The following is a 19,443-nucleotide window of genomic DNA, read 5'->3' on the forward strand; positions in this document are numbered from 1 at the left end:
GAGTGTGGGGGACAGGACAACACCTGGCCGGCTGTCAATCAGCTGACCTGAATGGATCAAGCCCCCACCCAGTTGGGTATCAGTTACCCTCTGGGATATAAGCCTGAGCCGGCCTCCGAAGTCTCACACAGAGTTACTGCAGCAACCGCCAGCCTGGCTCTGTGGATGTGTTTGTCAATTAGTAACCTCTCAGTACAGAGGTTACCCCCTGCAGTAGGCCGGTGGAGTACCACCACCACTTCAAGATCAAGATCCTTTTATTGTCTTGCAATACTACAAAAGATGCAATATACACAAAATTTCCTTTTGCTTTCCATAAGCTGCACAAACTTCTTAGATGCTGAGTTTCTCCAGCATTGTGTTTTTATGGATAAGAAGACTATCTACTGTTACAAAGGTCAAGAATTTCTTCTTCATTTGGGGGTGGTCTTCAGCAACAAAATAGGGGGCAGGCCATTTTAGATTCAGTAATGAGTAGTAAACAAATTTAATTTACAGCCTCATACAGCCGCATAATATGGATCAGAATATGGTTGAGTTCAATGTACCTACTAAGACTTTGTTTTACCTTTTTGCAATGGATTGGTAGCATTAAATAGAGAACAAGGATTTACTGCCCAGTCCCCCTAACCATAAAAAGAGAAGCAAAAAGGGGGTCCCATCAGAGACGTTGAGTTCCCATGGAGTCCTCCAGCACTCCCCCAGCAACCCGAGCTCCAGATCCAAAGCTCCGTTATAATCAGGAAGCTTTCAGCACTTGCCCGCAGCACCCTCTCGAGTCCCAGTTCCAGTACTTGGTTCCCATGAGCCAATCTCCGACTGGTGTGAGTCCTTTAGGTCACCAGCAGCCTGTGCAGGTCCTTCAGCCGCTGAGCCCCTCGTCGTGGTCACCTTCCCTGTCGGGTTGTCTCGCAGGCTGCTTCTTGTCAACAGAGGGTGTTCCCCTGTTCCTGGTGCCATGGGCCTGACGCCTGCTTTCCCCCCTCCGGCGTCTGCAAACCCACATGGTCCGCTGCTGAGCTCAACCGTGCTGCCCCCTACACTAACCATACAATGAATTACAGGGACAAATTCACCATTGGGTGGATCTTCCAGAGAATGGAACAAATAATTAACCAGGTCACAAAAAATGTAGGGAAAAGAGAGGAGGAAAATAAGCAATTGTATTGATTCAGGACAAAATTTCCATCATGATAAAAGATGCAAGTGAGTTTGTGAGTAGAACTAAGGAACAGTTAAGCATTTGAGACATTAATAGGAATCCTGTGCAACTTTCTAGCTACTTGTTTTGAAGTGGCAGGCTTTATAAATACAGTGTGTAACAAAGCCAAAATGGCTTTAATGGGGATTGTAGCTTCCGTACACATTTAGATAAGAAGGCTGGAGAACTTCTTAGATGCTGAGTTTCTCCAGTATTGTGTTTTTACTGGATAAGAAGACTATCTGCTGTTACAAAGGTCAAGAATTTCTTCTTCATTTGGGGGTGGTCTTCAGCAACAAAATAGGGGGCAGGCCATTTTAGATTCAGTAATGAGTAGTAAACAAATTTAATTTACAGCCTCATATAACCGCATAATATGGATCAGAATATGGTTGAGTTCAATGTACCTACTAAGACTTTGTTTTACCTTTTTATGATAGGACCCAAGGTGTGGATTAAACCTGGGTCTCTGGCACTGTGAGGCTATCTAGAAAACTCTACCCAACCCCCTCCCCCATATATTCTCTTCTAGTTACTTCTGTAACTAATCCTGACTTGTGTTACTGAAGTAAACAAGGTGTATGTAACCAGAACGTATCTTTTGTGTGGTTAGATTGCAAATGAGGGCTCAAATATCTTCTACTTTTAAGATGGTGGGCAAAATAACTGGGAATATTGTGTTTCTAAATCTTTCTGAAGCAATGTTGCGATGATCAGTTGTTATATTCTGTTGTTATATCTCCTTTCCATTCTTTCATTGTCAATCTTTCCACAGGGGGATATCGGAGGAGAGCGTGTGCTCCAGAAAAGGTGGACGACTTTCCTTAAAGCCCAGCTCTCCTGTTCATTACCAGATGATGGTTTCCCATTTAATGTTATTCAGGACATGTTTGTTCTGTCTCCGGGAAAAGAATATTGGAGAAACACAACCTTTTATGGAGTATTTAGTTCCCAATGGTATGTAGTACAGTATTATTCTCACTGCAGTTCTAACCAGTTACTCTCAGTTCTCCAGTTAGATTGGATACCCTGAATTTACTGAAGAGCTCAGACCCAAACATCGGCTACTTTTCACTTTTGATAAAAACTGCTTGACCTGCTGAGTTTCTCTGGCACTTTTGTGTACTGCACTGGACCCCAGCATCTGCAGGCCTCTCATTTACCTCCTGATTTACTCCTTCTTTTCAGTAAAATCCTGATCTTCAAAAGGGTGAATTTCCCCTTGTGTGTTGTTGAGGGCAGAATCCGGATGAAGTTGATGAGGGGTTTAAGGAGAGTAAAATGGGATGCGAGTAGGGTAAGTGGAAAAGGGTGGTTTATTATCAGCACGGACTCAGTGGGCTGAAAGGGTGGCCTCAGCACTGCATGTCTCTCTGCTTTTGGTAAATGGGGTGTGTCCATGCCTGTGGAATCTAAATCTGGGGTCCTGACTCAAGAAGGTCCTCTTTAGGTATCTCAGCCCTCTTGGAGCCCCAATACCCAATTCCTCATTAACCAACATCCAGCCATTAACCAACCTCTCAAAGCCCTTCTTCACCACATTCCACTCCACTCACTGATCTGCAGTCCCGCCCACCTTACTCATCAAATTTCCCACCTGAGCCATCACCCACCCCCATCTGTCAACTGTCCCCCGCCCAACTGCTGAGTGTTTTCGCTCTCAGACCACTGCCACTCTCCCCTAATTACTAACCTTCCCTGATGATTCACCACACCCCCTCTTTTCCACCTCAAGGCCATGCCCCATGATCTCCTCCTACCGTTCTACCTCCCATCCAGCTCAAGATCTTTCCCCAAACCCCTCCTCCTATCATTGGGCTCCACGACTCTTACAACTCCAAATGTTCCATGTGAGCTTGCCTACATGACCCAACCCCCAGCCCCAATGTATCTGATTCCTTTTGTGTGCTCTGATCAGTGGATGTTTTTTCTGGTGCCGAACCTCAGCAGTTTGCCCTCACTCATCATGGTCAAGATATTTTGATCCACTGCACATCAACTGAGGGAGAAGGAATAGAGTACAGAGTGATACAGGAATAAGAAGCAAAGGCGTGGACCACTGCTCTGCTGAGAGCCAGCATGGACTCACTGAGCCAAATGACCGCCTTCTGTTTCATTAACCTATCAGTTTTCAACATAGACATTAGTTTCTCCTGGTTAGACCACATGGGATGGTTGAGTCAGATAAACTGTACCTTTTGCAGGAAAAATATTTAACCTCTTGAAGCAGACCCAAACAGGGCAGATTGTTTTGGATTATTTTCCAAAAGACAACCTGAACCAAACAGCCTCACTTTCAAATGTTATGCTTAAGTTTGTCAACTTGAAAATAGAAATTAGCCTCACTGAGTCACCAGTCTTCTGGATTGCAAAGCCACACAGCTCTGCACAAGGTTTTTGAAATTATATGGTTTTGTAAATAAAGTGATTTTGAGGTTTGCAAGAAGCAGTTTTACTAGAAAGAAGCGTCTGCAACATTAAGTATCACTCTGTTGCATGAATCAAAATGTGAAACCTGTTGTTGGTGGTCTGTGTTCCTCCTGTTCGCGGTTGTAATGTGAGCTGGAAACGGCCTGGGAGTGGTACGGTGGTCTTCGAGCTGCACAAAGAGAGAGAGAGAGCGTACGTGGAAACAGGCCCTTCACCCTACCAGGTCCATCAATTGCCAACTTGCACTCATCATAGTCATTTTTGATGCTCCCACATTCTCATCAACTCCCCTCGGATTCGACCCCTTACTGACATACCAGAAGAAATTTACAGTGACCACTTAATGTGCTGGCCCACACGTCTTTCAGGTGTGGGAGGGATGTTGAGGTCCCGGAAGGGAATCCCAAGATGTTGTGGATGGAATGTACTCACTTCAAGCAGGCAGCACTGGATTGTAGGATTAAACCCAGGTCTGAGCACTGAAGGCAGGAACATATTGGAGATCTAATGCACACACATTTACAAAAGAAGTGGGAGCAGGAGTAGGTCATCTGATCCATCGAGCCATTTAATATGATCATTGCTGAGGTGGCTGTGGACTCAGCTCCACTCACCTGTCTTTTCCCCTTAATTATCCTACAATACAAAGGTCTATCTAACTGTGTCTTAAATATATCTAATGCCATGCTTTACCATGCCTTTGAAAATGAAGGTTCATTTCAGGTGTTGAGCATCTGCAGTTCAGGTTAATAAATATTTGTATAGTGATTTTAGCGGGATCTTTAAAGAGGTGAATTTTTTTTTTAAATTTAAATTTAAATATATAGCATGATTACAGGCCATTTCAGCCTACGTGCCTGTGCCACCCAATTTCACCAATTGGCATACATCCCCCGATGCATTTTTGAATGGCGGGAGGAAACCAGAGCCCCCGGGGAAAACCTCGCAGACCTGGGAAGAAAATACCAACTCCTTACAGACACCACAGGATTCTAACCCTGGTCCCGATCACTGACCTTGCCACCCGTGAAGGAACTTGTGGCAAGATGTTTGATGAGGGAACTCCAGCCAATGTGACTGAAGACGCAGTTGCAGACTGTTGGCCGAGAATGGTGAGGGATCCACAAGAGGCCAGAGTTCTTTGAGGGTTGTGCCTGTTGGGCTGGACGAGAAATGCAGAGGGCCTCTGCAATGAAGGTGCTATTGGCGTTTTGGGTGGGCAACTGGGGTCTGCAGATCTGATGCCAATGACCAGAAATGATGATCTATAAAGATTACCTCATTAAGGATCAGTGTTCCCTCTTAGCTTGTGCTCACGCATGCACACGCTCACACAATGCAGTGTGAGCCATTTCCTTTGTGCATGCGCACACTTATTGTTCGTGCATGGGCGTAGAGACAGCTTAGAGGGAACATTGCTAAGAATCCATGGAATTGTCAACTAAGTTTTGGGACTGATATGCCATAGACATGGACCCGTCAAGTATTATACCATTGCACAGCTTTTATTAACAGACTAGAACCACCTTTAAACTGGCCAGTGGGAAAGCACCTCCATCTGATATACCAGTAGGGTGGAGTATCTCTACAGTCAAAGCCAATAGCAAGCAGTCAGTATAATACGCACACCCCCCCACCCATTACGTCATCACAGGGACAGCACATGCTCCAAGAGGAGCAGAAGTTGAATGCAGCCTGGGATCTGTTACACAACTCGCTCTGCACCAAGTAAATGTTGAGTAAGGGATCAGTGATGTGGAATAAACAGAACTGCAGATGCTCAAATCCTGAAACGAAACCAAAAATGCTAGAACTCAATAGGACAAGCAGCATCGTGGACAGAGAAACAAATAACACTTCAGATCTGACGTCCTTTATCAGAACTTCACCTCCTCCTCTCAGTCTAAAAGTGAATCCATACCCAATTAAAATGAATAATTAATTTAATGCTTTAAAGCCAATTTTCATCCTAGTTTATTGTACAGAACCTGTAATACTGAGTCCATCAAAACTGGGGATATGTTCCAAGACACCCAACGGATGCCTGAAACCATGCATAGTATCGAACCCTATGTGTGTGTGTGTGTGTGTGTGTGTGTGTGTGTGTGTGTGTGTGTGTGTGTATATATAGAGTACTATGTTTTTTCCTCTACATACATATCTATGATGAAGTTTAATTTATAAATTAGACACAATAAGGGATTAACAGCAATAACTAATAATAAAATGGTACAATTATAACAATATACTGTAATAAAAGTAAAGTGAATGTTTTTTCTCTCTCTCTCTCTTCCCACCCCCACCCCCCCCCCCCCCCCCGCCACTACCGTCACCATCTAATATTTTCAGACCGCGTGTAGATGAAACCATGGAAAAGGCAGGGGTGGGGTGGCCGTTACTTACCTTAAAGAAACAAGTTGTTGGGGGGGGGGGGGAACAGAGAAATGAAATGTTAATATTTAGACTCTTGGCACTTTGAAAAACTAGTCATTCTTTTCTGTTATTTTGCTGGTTTGCTGCAACTTGTATTTAACACTGTTCTTAGATTAGGAGTTTTAATTCAATGCAATAATTTCTGAGGACCTGGAAGAGCTGTATTTGGATTGTAAGGTGAAAGAAATGCAGGCTTGACCACTGGGCTGACCTACTGGCTCTCCTCTCAGGTATAAAGGTGGTGCAGCATCTTCGGCTGTGTGTGTTTTTTCCATGGTTGATGTCATGAGAGCCTTCGCTGGAAGGTACATGGAGGTGAACTGGGAAACACAGCAGTGGTATCCTTACAACCAGAATCCCCTGGAGCCAAGACCAGGCGCTGTAAGTATCTCCCGCACAGAATCTTGGAACAATACATTGCTCCTTAATGTCTGCATTGAAGCTTTCTTGACATTTACAATCTTTGTTCTGGAATATTTACTAATTCCTCTGTTTACTTACAAAGAGCAGCCAATTCCAGTTCACACTCGTTTCTTAGAACGTGAAAAAATAGAAACAGCCTCTTTTTTTCAATTGCTCCTCGATTCAATATGATTCATCCCTCTGGCTTCAATGGCAACCCTTTCTTTGAAAACTTGACCCCTGATTCAAGACAGCCCCACCATTATTGTCATCCTTGGCTTCCATCCTGTCAATTCCCACAAACGTGTTGCACATTCCTCTTTTTCTATACTTAAGTCTACTTAATCTCTTTTGAAGGATACACTCTCCCAACCCCTGCCCAATCAAGTAACCAATATCCTGAACTTTTATTGTGAATCACCTACGCCCCCATCCCAAGTATAACCTTCCTTGGGTAGGGAGAACAGGCCTGTACAAAATATTCCAAGGGTTGTCTCACCAGAGCCCTGGATACATTCAGTTCCTGCAATTGTTACAGTTCCTGAATGTCTCTGTCCTTGTTGTTACAATATTTGGACAGCAATTAGTTTATAAATTGTTTTGTCAATATTTCCTGTGAAATTTTAGCTTGTCCTTTGGCACAATATGGTAACAGGCTTCGACCAATGGATGCTCTGATGAACTGAGTTTTGGATATTTCTCTCCAAACTCATGGAATGCAAAGGGTGCACCCACTTTAGTTGTCCAATTATTGTAATATTCTCTCTGCAGCCCACTGCGTCCAATGGCAGATGTAGGAAGAACATCGCCAAGACTAAGACAAACTCATCAGCTACTTTCCCCTCTCCTCCCCTTCCCTTTTCTTCAAAGCTAAACTCTACTACCATGGCAATCAATGAGAACTCAGTGGGTCAGGAAGCATCTATGTAGAGCTGGGAGGAAACTAGAGCACCCACAGGAAACCCACACAGACATGGGTCTGTGTTTCCACTCACATACCACTTTAAGTAATCCCTATGCCATGGGTGCTCTGTAATTAGTAAGAGATTGTTTAAGGTGGTATGAGGGTGGAAAGAAAAAGTTTGAAAACTGTGGTGATATGTAATTACACCACTAGATCACCAGGGGTCATCCCGGTGACCTTGTATATAAAGCAGTCCATAGCTACAGTCTAGCCTTCCAGGTTCGTCTTGTAGAGAGACAAGACCTCTTAGTGTACATATTAGTTTATTAAAGCTGTCTTATACTCGCACTGCTGGTGTGGTTATTATCAGTACAAAAATCACTTTTAATCGTCCCTAATTGACATTTTATGTGCATGGTTTCATAACTCCAAAGGAAATGGGCCAATGCAATTTTTCTCAAGCAAGATATTTCAGTAACAATTGGGTCTAGAGCAGTGGTTCTCAACCTTCCCTTCCCACTCACCTACTAATCCATTACTAATCACAGAGCACCAATGATGTAGGGATTACTTAAAGTGGTGTGTGAGTGGAAAGGAAAAAGTTGAGAACCACTAATGTAGAAAAATGGACAATCAACGCTTTTGGTCAAAGTTCAAATTTATTGTCAGAGTACATACATGAAATCACATATGACCCTGAGATTTTTATTTACCTGGAGGCGAGGCAGAACATCTGATTATCAGTAACTGTAAACTGAACTCCAGAAGAAAGAAATGCATACAAAAGAAAACTGTAGGGCGGCTCGAACAGAGCATCTCTGTTACAGCGCCAGCGACCCGGATTTGAATCCTGCGCTGTCTGTAAGGAGTTTGTATGTTTTCCCCGTGCCTGTGTGGGTTTCCTGTGGGTGCTCTAGTTTCCTCCCACCATTCGAAACCTACTGGGGATGTAGGTTAATTGGGTGTAATTGGGCAGCACATTCTTGTGGGCTGTATGTCTAAAAAAAATGTGGAGAATGGAAGAAATATAAACAAACTACAAAAACAGAAAATGAAAATTCAGTCATAAATAATGGGCAAATTAAGAGTCCATAATTGTTTCTTAATGAGTCTGTTGTTTAGGATCTCATGGTTGTGGGGTAGTAACTGTTCCTAGATGTGGGCCTGTAGCTCTTTCCTGATGGCAGCAGCAAGAATGGGTGGTGTGGATCCTCGATGATTGCTGCTGGTCTCTGACAGCAGCGTCCCATGTGCACGTTTTTGATAGTGGGGAGGGTCATGTCAGTGATGTCTCGGGCTGCGTCCACTACCTTTCTCAGGGCTCTCCGCTCAGGGATATTGGTGCCCCCATACCATGCCGTGACGCAGCAGGCCAGCACACTTCCCACCGCACGTCCACACAAGTTTGCCAAGGCTTTCTAAGACGTACCTCCTCAAACTCCCAAGGAAGTGGGCCCGTTCTCAAGATTGTCTCTGCAAAGGGCCCTGATCCAAAACAGTCCATTTCCCTCCATGGATTCATTGAGTCTCTGCAACCTTTCATTGTTTACTCAAGATTCCAGCATATATAGCTTCTTTTTATCTGCTACCCCAGCACTGAATTTCCACCATTCTCATTTTATCTTCATTGATTTAGCTGTCTCCAAACTAAACTATTTCAACACTCACCTGCCATCCTGTTTAATACCAGATCAGATACTATTTATTGACATCTAATAAAACCAAAATTCAATATTGCACAAAGTTGCCTTTAGTCTGCCATAAGGCAGTCAAAGGTTCACCATTAGTATTGCCCGGCACCCCTTACAGTCAGAGAAAGAGAAGCAAAAGAGAGTCCCCTTAGAGTCAGGGTGTCCATGGATTCACCTCCAGTGCTCCCACAGCCTTTGTAGCAGGACAAGACTCCAGTTCGGTTCAAACCTTCGGGCGCCCTAGTCCTGATTCCAACCTCCGACATGATGAGGAAGCCTTCAGCTCCAAGGGCCCTTTTGGAAGCCCTTCTTGCCCTCAGCAACCTGGTTCTCACAGGCCAGTCCCCAACACCCCACAGCCTGTATGGGTCCTTTGAGCTCGTTGCCAGCAGTCTGTGTGAGTTCCTCTCCAGCAAGTTAGCAGTATCACACTGGCTGTGTGCGCCCATCGGCTACAGAGCCCTTCACTGGTCTTCCACCGTGGTCACCATCCGTCAGGTGGTCATCTCTGCTTTACCTCTTCAATGGGAGGTGTTCATCCTGTTATTGGTGCCCTGCGACAGCCCATTGCTACCCACCCCCCCAGCCCATGGCTATCGAATATAGACACCGCTACCAGGCCCAGACCCTGCTTTCACAGAATTTTAAATAAAATCCCATCAGCTTCTTTAACAGGCCATTTTAAAGCCTGCATGGAGCTAGCTGGCAGTAGGACTGGGCGGTAGGACCCTTTGGGAGAGCTCTGTGTCCCCACTCTCCCGAGGTCTGCACCAGTCTATTCAGCAGTTAACTCTACAATTCTGCAACTACTACATCTCTCTGCCATTTCCAACTTGTTAAGGACTGTTGTTTTATCAGCACTGAACAATGTAATTCCAGAATTACTCCTGATGAATTAGATTTATCATACGTTGAACCATGAAACATTTGTAAGGAATTGGTGAGTTTGCATAAGTCACGGACAATATTTAATATAACCATCCATCATTGGATGTCATACCCAATAGCTTTGGCAGCCTTCCAATGAATTTCATTCATAATGTTATGAGTCATGAAGTTGACTGTGTATTTTGGACAAATTTGCCTGCGGTCATTTCAATTAGATCAGCAAGTTGAGTGGCGTCACAACAACAACCTTGCCCTCAACATTAGCAAAACGTGGAAATCAGGAGAACAGGGCAAGGGTTAAGACTTTCAAATTCCTGGGTGTCAACATCTCAGAGAATCTGTTCTGGGACCTCCTTGCCGATGCAATGACAAAGCAGGCTTGCCGGTGGCTATGCTTCATGAAGGAGTTGGTGGAGATTTGGAAGACTTGCAAATTTCTACAGATGTACCATGGAGAGCATTCTCTTTGGTTGCATCACTGTCAGGTATGGAGTTGCCAATGTACAGGACAAGAAAAAGCTCTAGAGTGTTAACATGGCTTGTGACATCACAGGTGCCAGTCTTCACTCCATTGAGGGCATCTCCAAGAAGCAGAATCTTAAGAAGGCAGCCTCCATCCTGAAGAATCCCCACCACCAGACCATGCCTTCTTCACTCTGCTACCATTAGGAAATTAAGTACAGGAGCCTGAAGATGATCACCCAGCAGCATAAAGACAGCTTCTACCCATCTGCCATCAGATTTCTGAATGGACAATAAACCACAGATGCTTTCTCCGAATTTCTGTTTATTTCTTTTGAAATATAATTTAGAGCAATATTTGCACCTGCTGCAAAACAACAAATTTCATGACCAGCGCGTGACAATAAATTTTGATTCTGATTCGACTATCACCCCGAAGGGTTGGCTCCTTTATGTAGCATTCATGGGTAGGACAACTCGGGGAGCACTTGGTCTCCATTCCCCACTCTCTCGAGGTCTGCACCAGTCACTACAGCAGTTAACTCTACAATCCTGCAACTACTGCAACCAAAATCTTTTCCTGTCATTCCCAACCTGTTGTTTATTTTTCAACGTAGATCCAGCGTGTTCTTTCTGAGCTAACCTGCACGCAGCTATAACTTCTCCTGTGCTTTAGGCCATTAGCTTGTAGCAGCTAGCTACACACTTATATATCCATTCATGTCCAGGGCATTATACATTCAGAAGTTGAATAATTATCCACTCAGCTGGCTCGAAGAGACAAGAGCAAGACTGAAATGTCTCTTTCGTTGGATGTCACTTTAAGCCGCATCGGTTTGCCTGAGGGCAGTCTCCCACTCGCTGATGAGGCCGGTGTGATGTGAGGTTTGCTGGTGACAGGGGAGTGAACACACTCATTTATGAGTATGACAGAATTGTTCTTTTTCAAACAGCAATGTTTGAAAAATCTGTGGAAAAACTTTAATATAAATTAATTACTCACCTTGTGGACGTTTACATAAGTTCCTGTGCACATTAGTCCCGGCGCTTTGACGTGCGTCATCAGCTGGATGTCGGATTCATGAGGTGAGTTATGCGGTGCAATTTAGACTGCAGGCTTCCCCAAAAAGTAGTAGGGGTCCAGCAGCATAAATCGTGACTAAAAATTCCTGCACTTTCCTTTCTCGACTGCCCGAGTAACGGCACATTTCATTGATTGTGCCGTTACATGCCTGCAGTCTAAAAACCTTCAGAGTTAAAGAGGCTCTGTTGAGTTATACTCATCGCAGACATTAATGTCAGGATAAAGTGGTGATTTTCACAATGAGGTGAAAATGCAGATCGTAAATGTTAATTAATTATTGCAAGTGTACCTTTTGTTTTCTCTTTCAGTGCATTACAGACAGTGTAAGAGCCATGAACATAACGTCTTCATTCCAAATGCCAGACAAAGTATTGAATTTTGCAAAGGACCATTTTCTGATGGAAGAGAGTGTCAAGAGCAAACCCTTATTGATGAAGAAGCATGTAAAGTACACGCAGCTTGCAGTGGACAGAGTCCAAAGTATCCACGGGCAATATGATGTTCTGTTTGTGGGCACAGGTATGGAGATTTAATTAGACGGCATCTCCCTGCTTCATTTACAGCGACGAACCAAAAATTAAATGATACCTTGCATTTACTAATGCGCATTGATTTATCCTTCCTGCTTTGGGAACAGATAGCAATCTGTATCAATGGATGCAACAATTAGAGCTTTGCAATTATTCAGTGGTATCTTTGGCTTGGCTTCGCGGACGAAGATTTATGGAGGGGGTAAAAAGTCCACGTCAGCTGCAGGCTCGTTTGTGGCTGACCAGTCCGATGCGGGACAGGCAGACACGATTGCAGCGGTTGCAAGGGAAAATTGGTTGGTTGGGGTTGGGTGTTGGGTTTTTCCTCCTTTGCCTTTTGTCAGTGAGGTGGGCTCTGCGGTCTTCTTCAAAGGAGGCTGCTGCCCGCCAAACTGTGAGGCGCCAAGATGCACGGTTTGAGGCGTTATCAGCCCACTGGCGGTGGTCAATGTGGCAGGCACCAAGAGATTTCTTTAGGCAGTCCTTGTACCTTTTCTTTGGTGCACCTCTGTCACGGTGGCCAGTGGAGAGCTCGCCATATAATACGATCTTGGGAAGGCGATGGTCCTCCATTCTGGAGACGTGACCCATCCAGCGCAGCTGGATCTTCAGCAGCATGGACTCGATGCTGTAAACCCTCAGAAAAGACTGAATCATCTTGTCCTCTATTAGCTGGAAAAGCGGTATGCAAGTGATTACCTTTTCAGAAATGGTAAGTTGGAGATCTTTTAAGGAGTGAACCAGCAAAGCCGACAAGGAGGATTTACAATCCCAATGGTTAAAGAAAAATCTGGAGGCTGTACAAGGTTCATGAGGCTTGGGGTGAAACATTAAAGTTGTATAAACACTCAGTAAATGCTGGAGGAACTCGGCCGGTCTCGCAACATCCATAGGAGCTAAAGTTATATTACTGACATTTCGGGCCTGAGCCCTTCAAGAAATAATCAAAAAGCAGGCAGGCATTCCTTTTTGCCTTTTCCTTCCTGTATGTAGTCTGACCTGCTGGGCAAATCCCAGTAGGCCAGATTACATAATGTGTTACCTGGACAAGGAACTCCTTCAGCGCCACATTATTTTATCCTGTCTGAGAAATTCCCTTTGTTCCATCCGTTGCCCGGCCTCCCCCCCCTCCTCTCTTTTGCCTAAACTACCTCCTCGTTTCTCTGTACGATGAGCAGTTCCAGACCAGAAATATTAACTGTTTTTCCTTCTACGTATACGCTGCCTCTCACCCGATGAGCTTCACCAGCCTTTTCTCTTTTTGCTGAAGCATTTCTTTTGGAGCTAGCGACCCAGAGGAAGTCCGTGCAGTCAGTCAGAGGGACGACGGGCAATAGCGGTCGTCTGCATTGCGTAACATCAGGATCATTTTAACGATCAACTTTATAAATTAAGATTAGGTGCTGTGGAAGAATAAATAGAATCAGCTCTGGCATGAATGATAAATATAACTTTCATTTTTTTTTAATTTTTTGCTAAATGTTTTCAATTGAAGTATATAGCTGTGGTGATATGTTTCCTCCATTGTATGGTTGACTACTGTATATATGGAGCTGGCCTGCCCACCGATGACTCATACCCTATGACTCCTCGCCTGTGGTCCTGGGCCATAAAGATTGAGCCACTTCTCCCTTCCTGCCATTCCTGTACCTGGATCCGGGCCAGCAAGGGTCTTCTGTATATTAAAGCCTATCGTTCCCTCAGCCTAGTCTTTGTGGTTAAGAAGGCCATTAGTGAGTGAGAGACAGTGCCTCTGTCTGTCTTCGGGAGAGCACCATCCTTGTAAATGAGGTTGTCCATATCATAGTCTGCAGAAATTGTGGATCACAGTTCCTACCCACTGATGACATAATATCCCACACTTTGATGAAGGGCTCAAGCCTGAAATGTTGCTGATCTATCTTTTACCTTTGCTACTGTTTGACCTGCTGAGTGTGTTTTTTCACTTTGCCACGATGTCAACGGAATCCTGTGTTTTACCAATGGCATAATAAAGATCTGTCTTTCAAGGCTAGTAATTCAATCGTATTTTGTGTAGTTAAAAATGCTGAACAGATTTTTTTTAAGTAATTATTTCTATGTAGCTTATTAATGGCTTATGAGAGGACCTCAAACATTATCCAATCCACAATGGAACCTAACGTAAATATTTAAGATGAAATCTGTTTACATTGTCTAAAAATAGTCCCACTTTATAAAATTTACAGCAATAGAAACATAGAACATAGGAGCAGGAGTAGGTCATTCGGCCCTTCGACCCTGCTCCGCCATTCAGCGAGATCATGGCTGATCTTAAAGTTTAGTTCCCCGTCCCCGCCTTCTCTCCGTAACCTTTAATACCCTTATACTGAAGAAATAGATCTAATTCCCTCTTAAATAGATTTAATGAACCTGCCTCTACTGCCCTCTGTGGCAATGAATTCCACAGATTCACCACCCTCTGGGTCAAGAAATTCCTCCTCATCTCGGTCCTAAATGGTTTGCCTATTATCCTCAAACCATGGCCCCGGGTTCTGGATTTTCCCATCCTTGGAAACATACTATTTCTTGTTTACTTGACAGATACTGGGTTATTACACAAAGCCATAAACGTGAATCGAAAGGTTCACATTATTGAGGAAATCACTCTGTTTGCGGAACCGCAGCCAGTGGAAAATCTGATTCTGGATTCCAAGCAGGTACGGATTTGATTTAGGGCGACTTTTCATTTTCTACAAGGAGGCAAAGTAAATTCTTTTGCATGTCAGGAAACACGGTAATAATTGCCGAGCCGCGTATCAGTCTCTGAAAAAGATACTTGGTTTCATTAAAATTTTTTTGTTCATAACCGTCAATCACAGGCAGATCACGCGGGTGTTCCCCCCAGAATTTTGTGCCTTAAATCAATGGGGGTTGGGGAGTGGGCAGGGAAGGAATGGGAAATTAACGGAGATCCGAGAAATTGTAGATCGCTGCCCCCCCCTTGTCTCAATGAGGACATGTGGGAGGGGTCAATGTTTATTGATAGCACGGCAGGCTACCTTGTAAACCCTCCACTGTCTTTCTGCTGTTCAATAGGATGATAATAATGTGTGGCAGGAACATAATAGGCTGCATTTCTACGATTCTCTGGCAAGATCTCTTAGGGACTGCCAGTACCTTTGTGATCTGGGCACAGAGGGCCAGGTGCATACACATACCAAACTGTATGTCAGTCAAAATGATAAAAAAAGGTTCCACGTCGAACTGTCTAGATCAGAAACAGGACAGCTACTAATTAAAGGTCCATATATAAATCAAATGGTAGTGTTAATGTTTTCTCAAGCACTGTATTTAAATGTTGAATCCAGGCTTTGTGTAGATTGATCATTTTTTTTCAGAAAAAAAAATCAATTCATCTTCAACATTTAATGTTAGACTCAAATCTATATTTCCATTGCAATGAATTACTCAGTCACTCTGCAATATTATGAATGATCGTGAGCTGGATTCATCAGTCTGTTGGCTGGGAAGCAAGCTAAACCTATTCTCCTCAATCCACAGGGAATGTTATACGCATCGTCATACACAGGAGTGGTCCAGCTGTCTGTCTCCAATTGCACTATTTACCAGAGCTGTGGAGAGTGTATCCTGGCCAGGGATCCTTACTGTGCCTGGGACAGGTACAGTTGTAGAGACATACGAGGTCTGCAGATGGACCAGTAAGTAGCTTTACCTTAGTACCCGAGGCACTGATGGAGGGATGCTGGTGATGTTAACGATTGGTGTCAGGCTCTGAACAGTGAGGAGGAGTTGGGTCTGGATCCCAAACAGACTGTGAAAGAATCAGACCTGCCCAGGTCAGAGAATGGGATGTTGGGGGATCATTGAAGGGAGTAAGTGGGGGGGTGAGCAGTTTGATCAGAGATGAGGGGAGAAGGAAGGATGGGCTACCAAGAAGACAATTAGAACCATAGATCATTACAACACAGAAAAAGTGCCTGTCAGCACTTCGAATCTGAGCCAAAGTGTTGTTCCGCCTGGTCCCACTGACCTTCACCCAGTTCATAGCCCTCTATAACCCTCCCATCCATGTCCCTATCCAAATTGGATGGTGGGCCAGTGATCACAGAGGCTTGGTAATTATAATTTATTGGTGATCCAAATCCTGACACGTTAGGAAGAAACAGAGTGGTGTTTAAAAATTTGTCTACAGGCCCTGCCGTCGTGGGGCCCAGAGGATTTCAAAATAACCCACCGTTGGCTCCTTCAACAAGCGCCATTGGTAGTTGAACTGGGCAGCAGAACCCTGTGGAGGAGCCCTGTGTGCCCGCTCCCTGCTCTCTGTGGTCCCCACCAGCGTGCAGCAGCTCCACCATTTTTATTTTTGGTTTCCACTCCAGATATTTGATTTTTTTTTTAAGCCTCTCACTCAATCCAGGATCTCCTACTCTACCTTTTCCACCCAGCTCGGAACATTAAAATGTTAAGTCTGTTTCAAGGCTGCATTAGTTCTTGAATAGTTCCAGCATTTTTTTTTTTTTTTTGCCCCTCCCCAGCATCAACAACAACTTGCTTCTGTCTAAAAGCTCATTTGCATTGGTCTGTGTTAATCTGGTATATTGGATATTGAATTTCCTCAGTGTCTTCCAGACAATTGTCATGCTCTGACTTAAGTGGGTTAGAGTGTCAGGTTCAGTGATAGGTGTGACATCTTATGCATCAAAAGATCATTAACATTCATCCTATTTTGACTGTTACCATATGGACAATTGTTCCCTTCCACCACATTGGCTACTCCATAAGAGGACCTGAAGCAGCAGGTCAGCCCTCAAATTTTAATTCTTGGCCTTAGCACCACTTTCCCACTCTCTCCCCCTATCCCTTTACACTCGCTAACCGCAGAATGTTTCGTTCACAGCCTTTGGAAGCAAGACATTGAGAACGGCAGGCCAGAACAACACTGCTGGCAGCCAAACGATTCGTTGTTGGGGCCCAGAGCTTTGCGACCACATCGTAAGTGTTCCCTGCCCTTGGTCTCTTGTGGACAGTTACTTCTGTGTTTTACTTGGTAATCTTGCACCTGCTTCTAAATATGGCATTTATTTTCTAATCTGCGTGACGGTGGGTTGGCAACAAGTCAGTGGAAAAAAAACGAGTGCTCATGACCAGACTCAGGTTCTCAAGTTTCAAGCACTCCAGCAAGAGATGTTGAACATGTTGAATCGGCTTCTTATTTTGAAACCCCCTCCATTCTGATCCAACATTGGCAGGTAGTCAGGTCAAGTTTATTGTCATCTGATTGCAAAAGTGCAACCTGATGAAACAGCGTTCTCCAGTCCTCGGTGCAAAACACGCAGACACACAACCACACAGACACATATTCAGAGCAAGTGTTCACACATACAAATAATTAGTTTCATAAATACAGTATGAGAGTATGGTCAGTATGAGCAGTTCCTTTGGTCCTTCAGCATTCTCACTGCCCATGGGAAGAAGCTGTTTCTCAGCCTGTCGGTGCTGGCTCTGATCCTCCTGTATCTCTTTCCCGATGGGAGCAGCTGAACGAAGCCGTGTGCAGGGTAGAAGGGGTCCTCAATGATTTTATGAGCCAACGATCCCAGTAGATCACGTCAATGAGGAGGGAAGGCCTGTGCCCTTCACCTGCCAATGTCCTATGCTCCTAAACCTCTGGCCCTTTTCCTCTTTCTATTTCCTTTGTCATTGGGCAAGCTGTTTGTCATCTATTTAATATCTGAATAGGCCTCAAAGTCAAACATTGTTTGATTACACCTCAGCAAAACCTCCTAGTCCACATTTAAATCCCTCATTTCTGTGCATCTCTGGCGATATAAAGTTCTAGGATTTCTCTACTGCTCTTTATTTCCTCAACCCATGTTTTCTCTTGGTTCCGTGAATGACGGATATGTTTTTGGGGCCTCGTGGCCCTGAGTGGCTCATACTTTTCTCCCCCCCGTTAAAGGGTGGCGTGGCTAGCAAGGCGATTAGAACAACTCTGTTACAGCGCCAGCAACAGGGGTTTGAATCCAGCGCTGTCTGTGAGGAGTTTGTGCGTTCTCCGCACGTCTGCGTGCGTTTTCTCCAGGTGCTCTGGTTTCTTCCCACCCTTCCAAAAAACCATACGGGGTGTGAAACAAAAGCGATGTTGGCCAATTGGGTGTGATTGGGTGGCACAGGCTGCTACTGTTACTGTACTGCATGTCTAAACTTCAAATTTGAAAGTTTAAAACTGATGCATAAAGCAGATGAGTTTGCTTCAGCTTTTGATCAGAAGTTGGTTATTGCCTGATAATGCTTCTGTGAAGCGTACTGCCATGTTTCAGCTGTTATATAAATACAATTTTCTATTTTCCTCACTTGAGTAACTGTCCATATCAAGCATAAAGATTAGTTACGTGATAAGCGTTGCCTCAGGTTGTCTGTCCTTTTGCTTGCTTGCTCCAAATGCAGCCATGAGATGTGTAAATTCCATTTGGATGCATATATCAGAATTTTGCTGGAAAATGAATAATGTAAATCACTTAGTTTAAATGCACACTTTAAGATGCCGTGTGCACTGAACACCACTTCGATGATTTTCACGGTTTAATGCATGGAATCCTGACCCTCACATTCGCATTTCAGGAACCGCATCAGCAGTAAAAATTATGTAGCCAAAAACATTCATTAGTTGGATGTGTAGAATTCAACATATCTTAATAAACTGAAGTATCCTGTAGAATTGCGTAAAAGTTACAGCACGGAATCATTGGGTCCAACGGGTCTGCACTAATATTTCCATCAGCTTCATCCAACTCCATCAGCATGTCCTCCTTTGCCCTTTCATTCTCTTGCAATCAACAGCATCTCTTCAGGTAGTACTTTTCTCATCACCTCATCTGCTCTGATTATTCAAGGCAAATATTCTCCTCAGTTTCCTGATGGACACCATCTCACATTAATAATCCTGGTTCTGGAGTCCCCAACAAATTGAAGCGGCCTCTGCAACTACCTTTTCTGGTAGTTGGCCACAAACTGAAAAGTCAGGGACCAAACATTATTGAAGCCCAGCAGTTTTCAAGCCCCGTTGGTTCATTGAACCGGGCGTTTAACGCCTGTTGAGAGTCAACGGCAGTCAGACTGGGCGGTTGGACCCCGTGGGGGAGTGCTGAGACTTTGCTCCCCGCTATCCACAGATCTGCATCAGTGCTGCCGTTTATTTCCCTTTCTTCTAATGAGCCACTTAAAAATGGGCAGCAGGCTGCAGTTGGCCTGGGGGGACTGTAGTTTGGTCACCCCTGATATGTAGCATCTGCCAAACCAGACCCCTCCCTCCTGCTGAAGTCGATCTTCAGCCTTCCCTTTGCAAAGGAAAAGAGTCCCAGCCTATTCAATCTTTCCCGATGGTTATGCTTGCTATGTAAACATTTTTTTCTGAAATCTAACGCTCAGGCATGTGA

At 44.3% G+C, this 19,443-nt stretch overlaps 1 protein-coding gene across 10 annotated transcripts in view; it reads left to right on the forward strand.

Annotated features, from left to right (window-relative positions):
• sema4ba (sema domain, immunoglobulin domain (Ig), transmembrane domain (TM) and short cytoplasmic domain, (semaphorin) 4Ba) overlaps nt 1-19,443 on the forward strand; it is a 314,544-nt gene that overhangs the window by 286,297 nt on the left and 8,804 nt on the right. For 9 of the 10 annotated variants that reach the window (XM_069911428.1, XM_069911429.1, XM_069911430.1 and 6 more), the window contains 6 exons: nt 1,977-2,158; nt 6,295-6,445; nt 11,804-12,014; nt 14,588-14,703; nt 15,548-15,705; nt 16,905-16,999. In XM_069911428.1, the coding sequence (XP_069767529.1) occupies nt 1,977-2,158; nt 6,295-6,445; nt 11,804-12,014; nt 14,588-14,703; nt 15,548-15,705; nt 16,905-16,999 (913 nt within the window). The remainder of the gene's footprint in view (nt 1-1,976; nt 2,159-6,294; nt 6,446-11,803; nt 12,015-14,587; nt 14,704-15,547; nt 15,706-16,904; nt 17,000-19,443) is intronic. The other variant, XM_069911432.1, reaches the window with a different exon arrangement.

Source organism: Narcine bancroftii, chromosome 14 (genome assembly GCF_036971445.1).
Source record: "Narcine bancroftii isolate sNarBan1 chromosome 14, sNarBan1.hap1, whole genome shotgun sequence".
NCBI classification, from domain to species: domain Eukaryota; kingdom Metazoa; phylum Chordata; class Chondrichthyes; order Torpediniformes; family Narcinidae; genus Narcine; species Narcine bancroftii.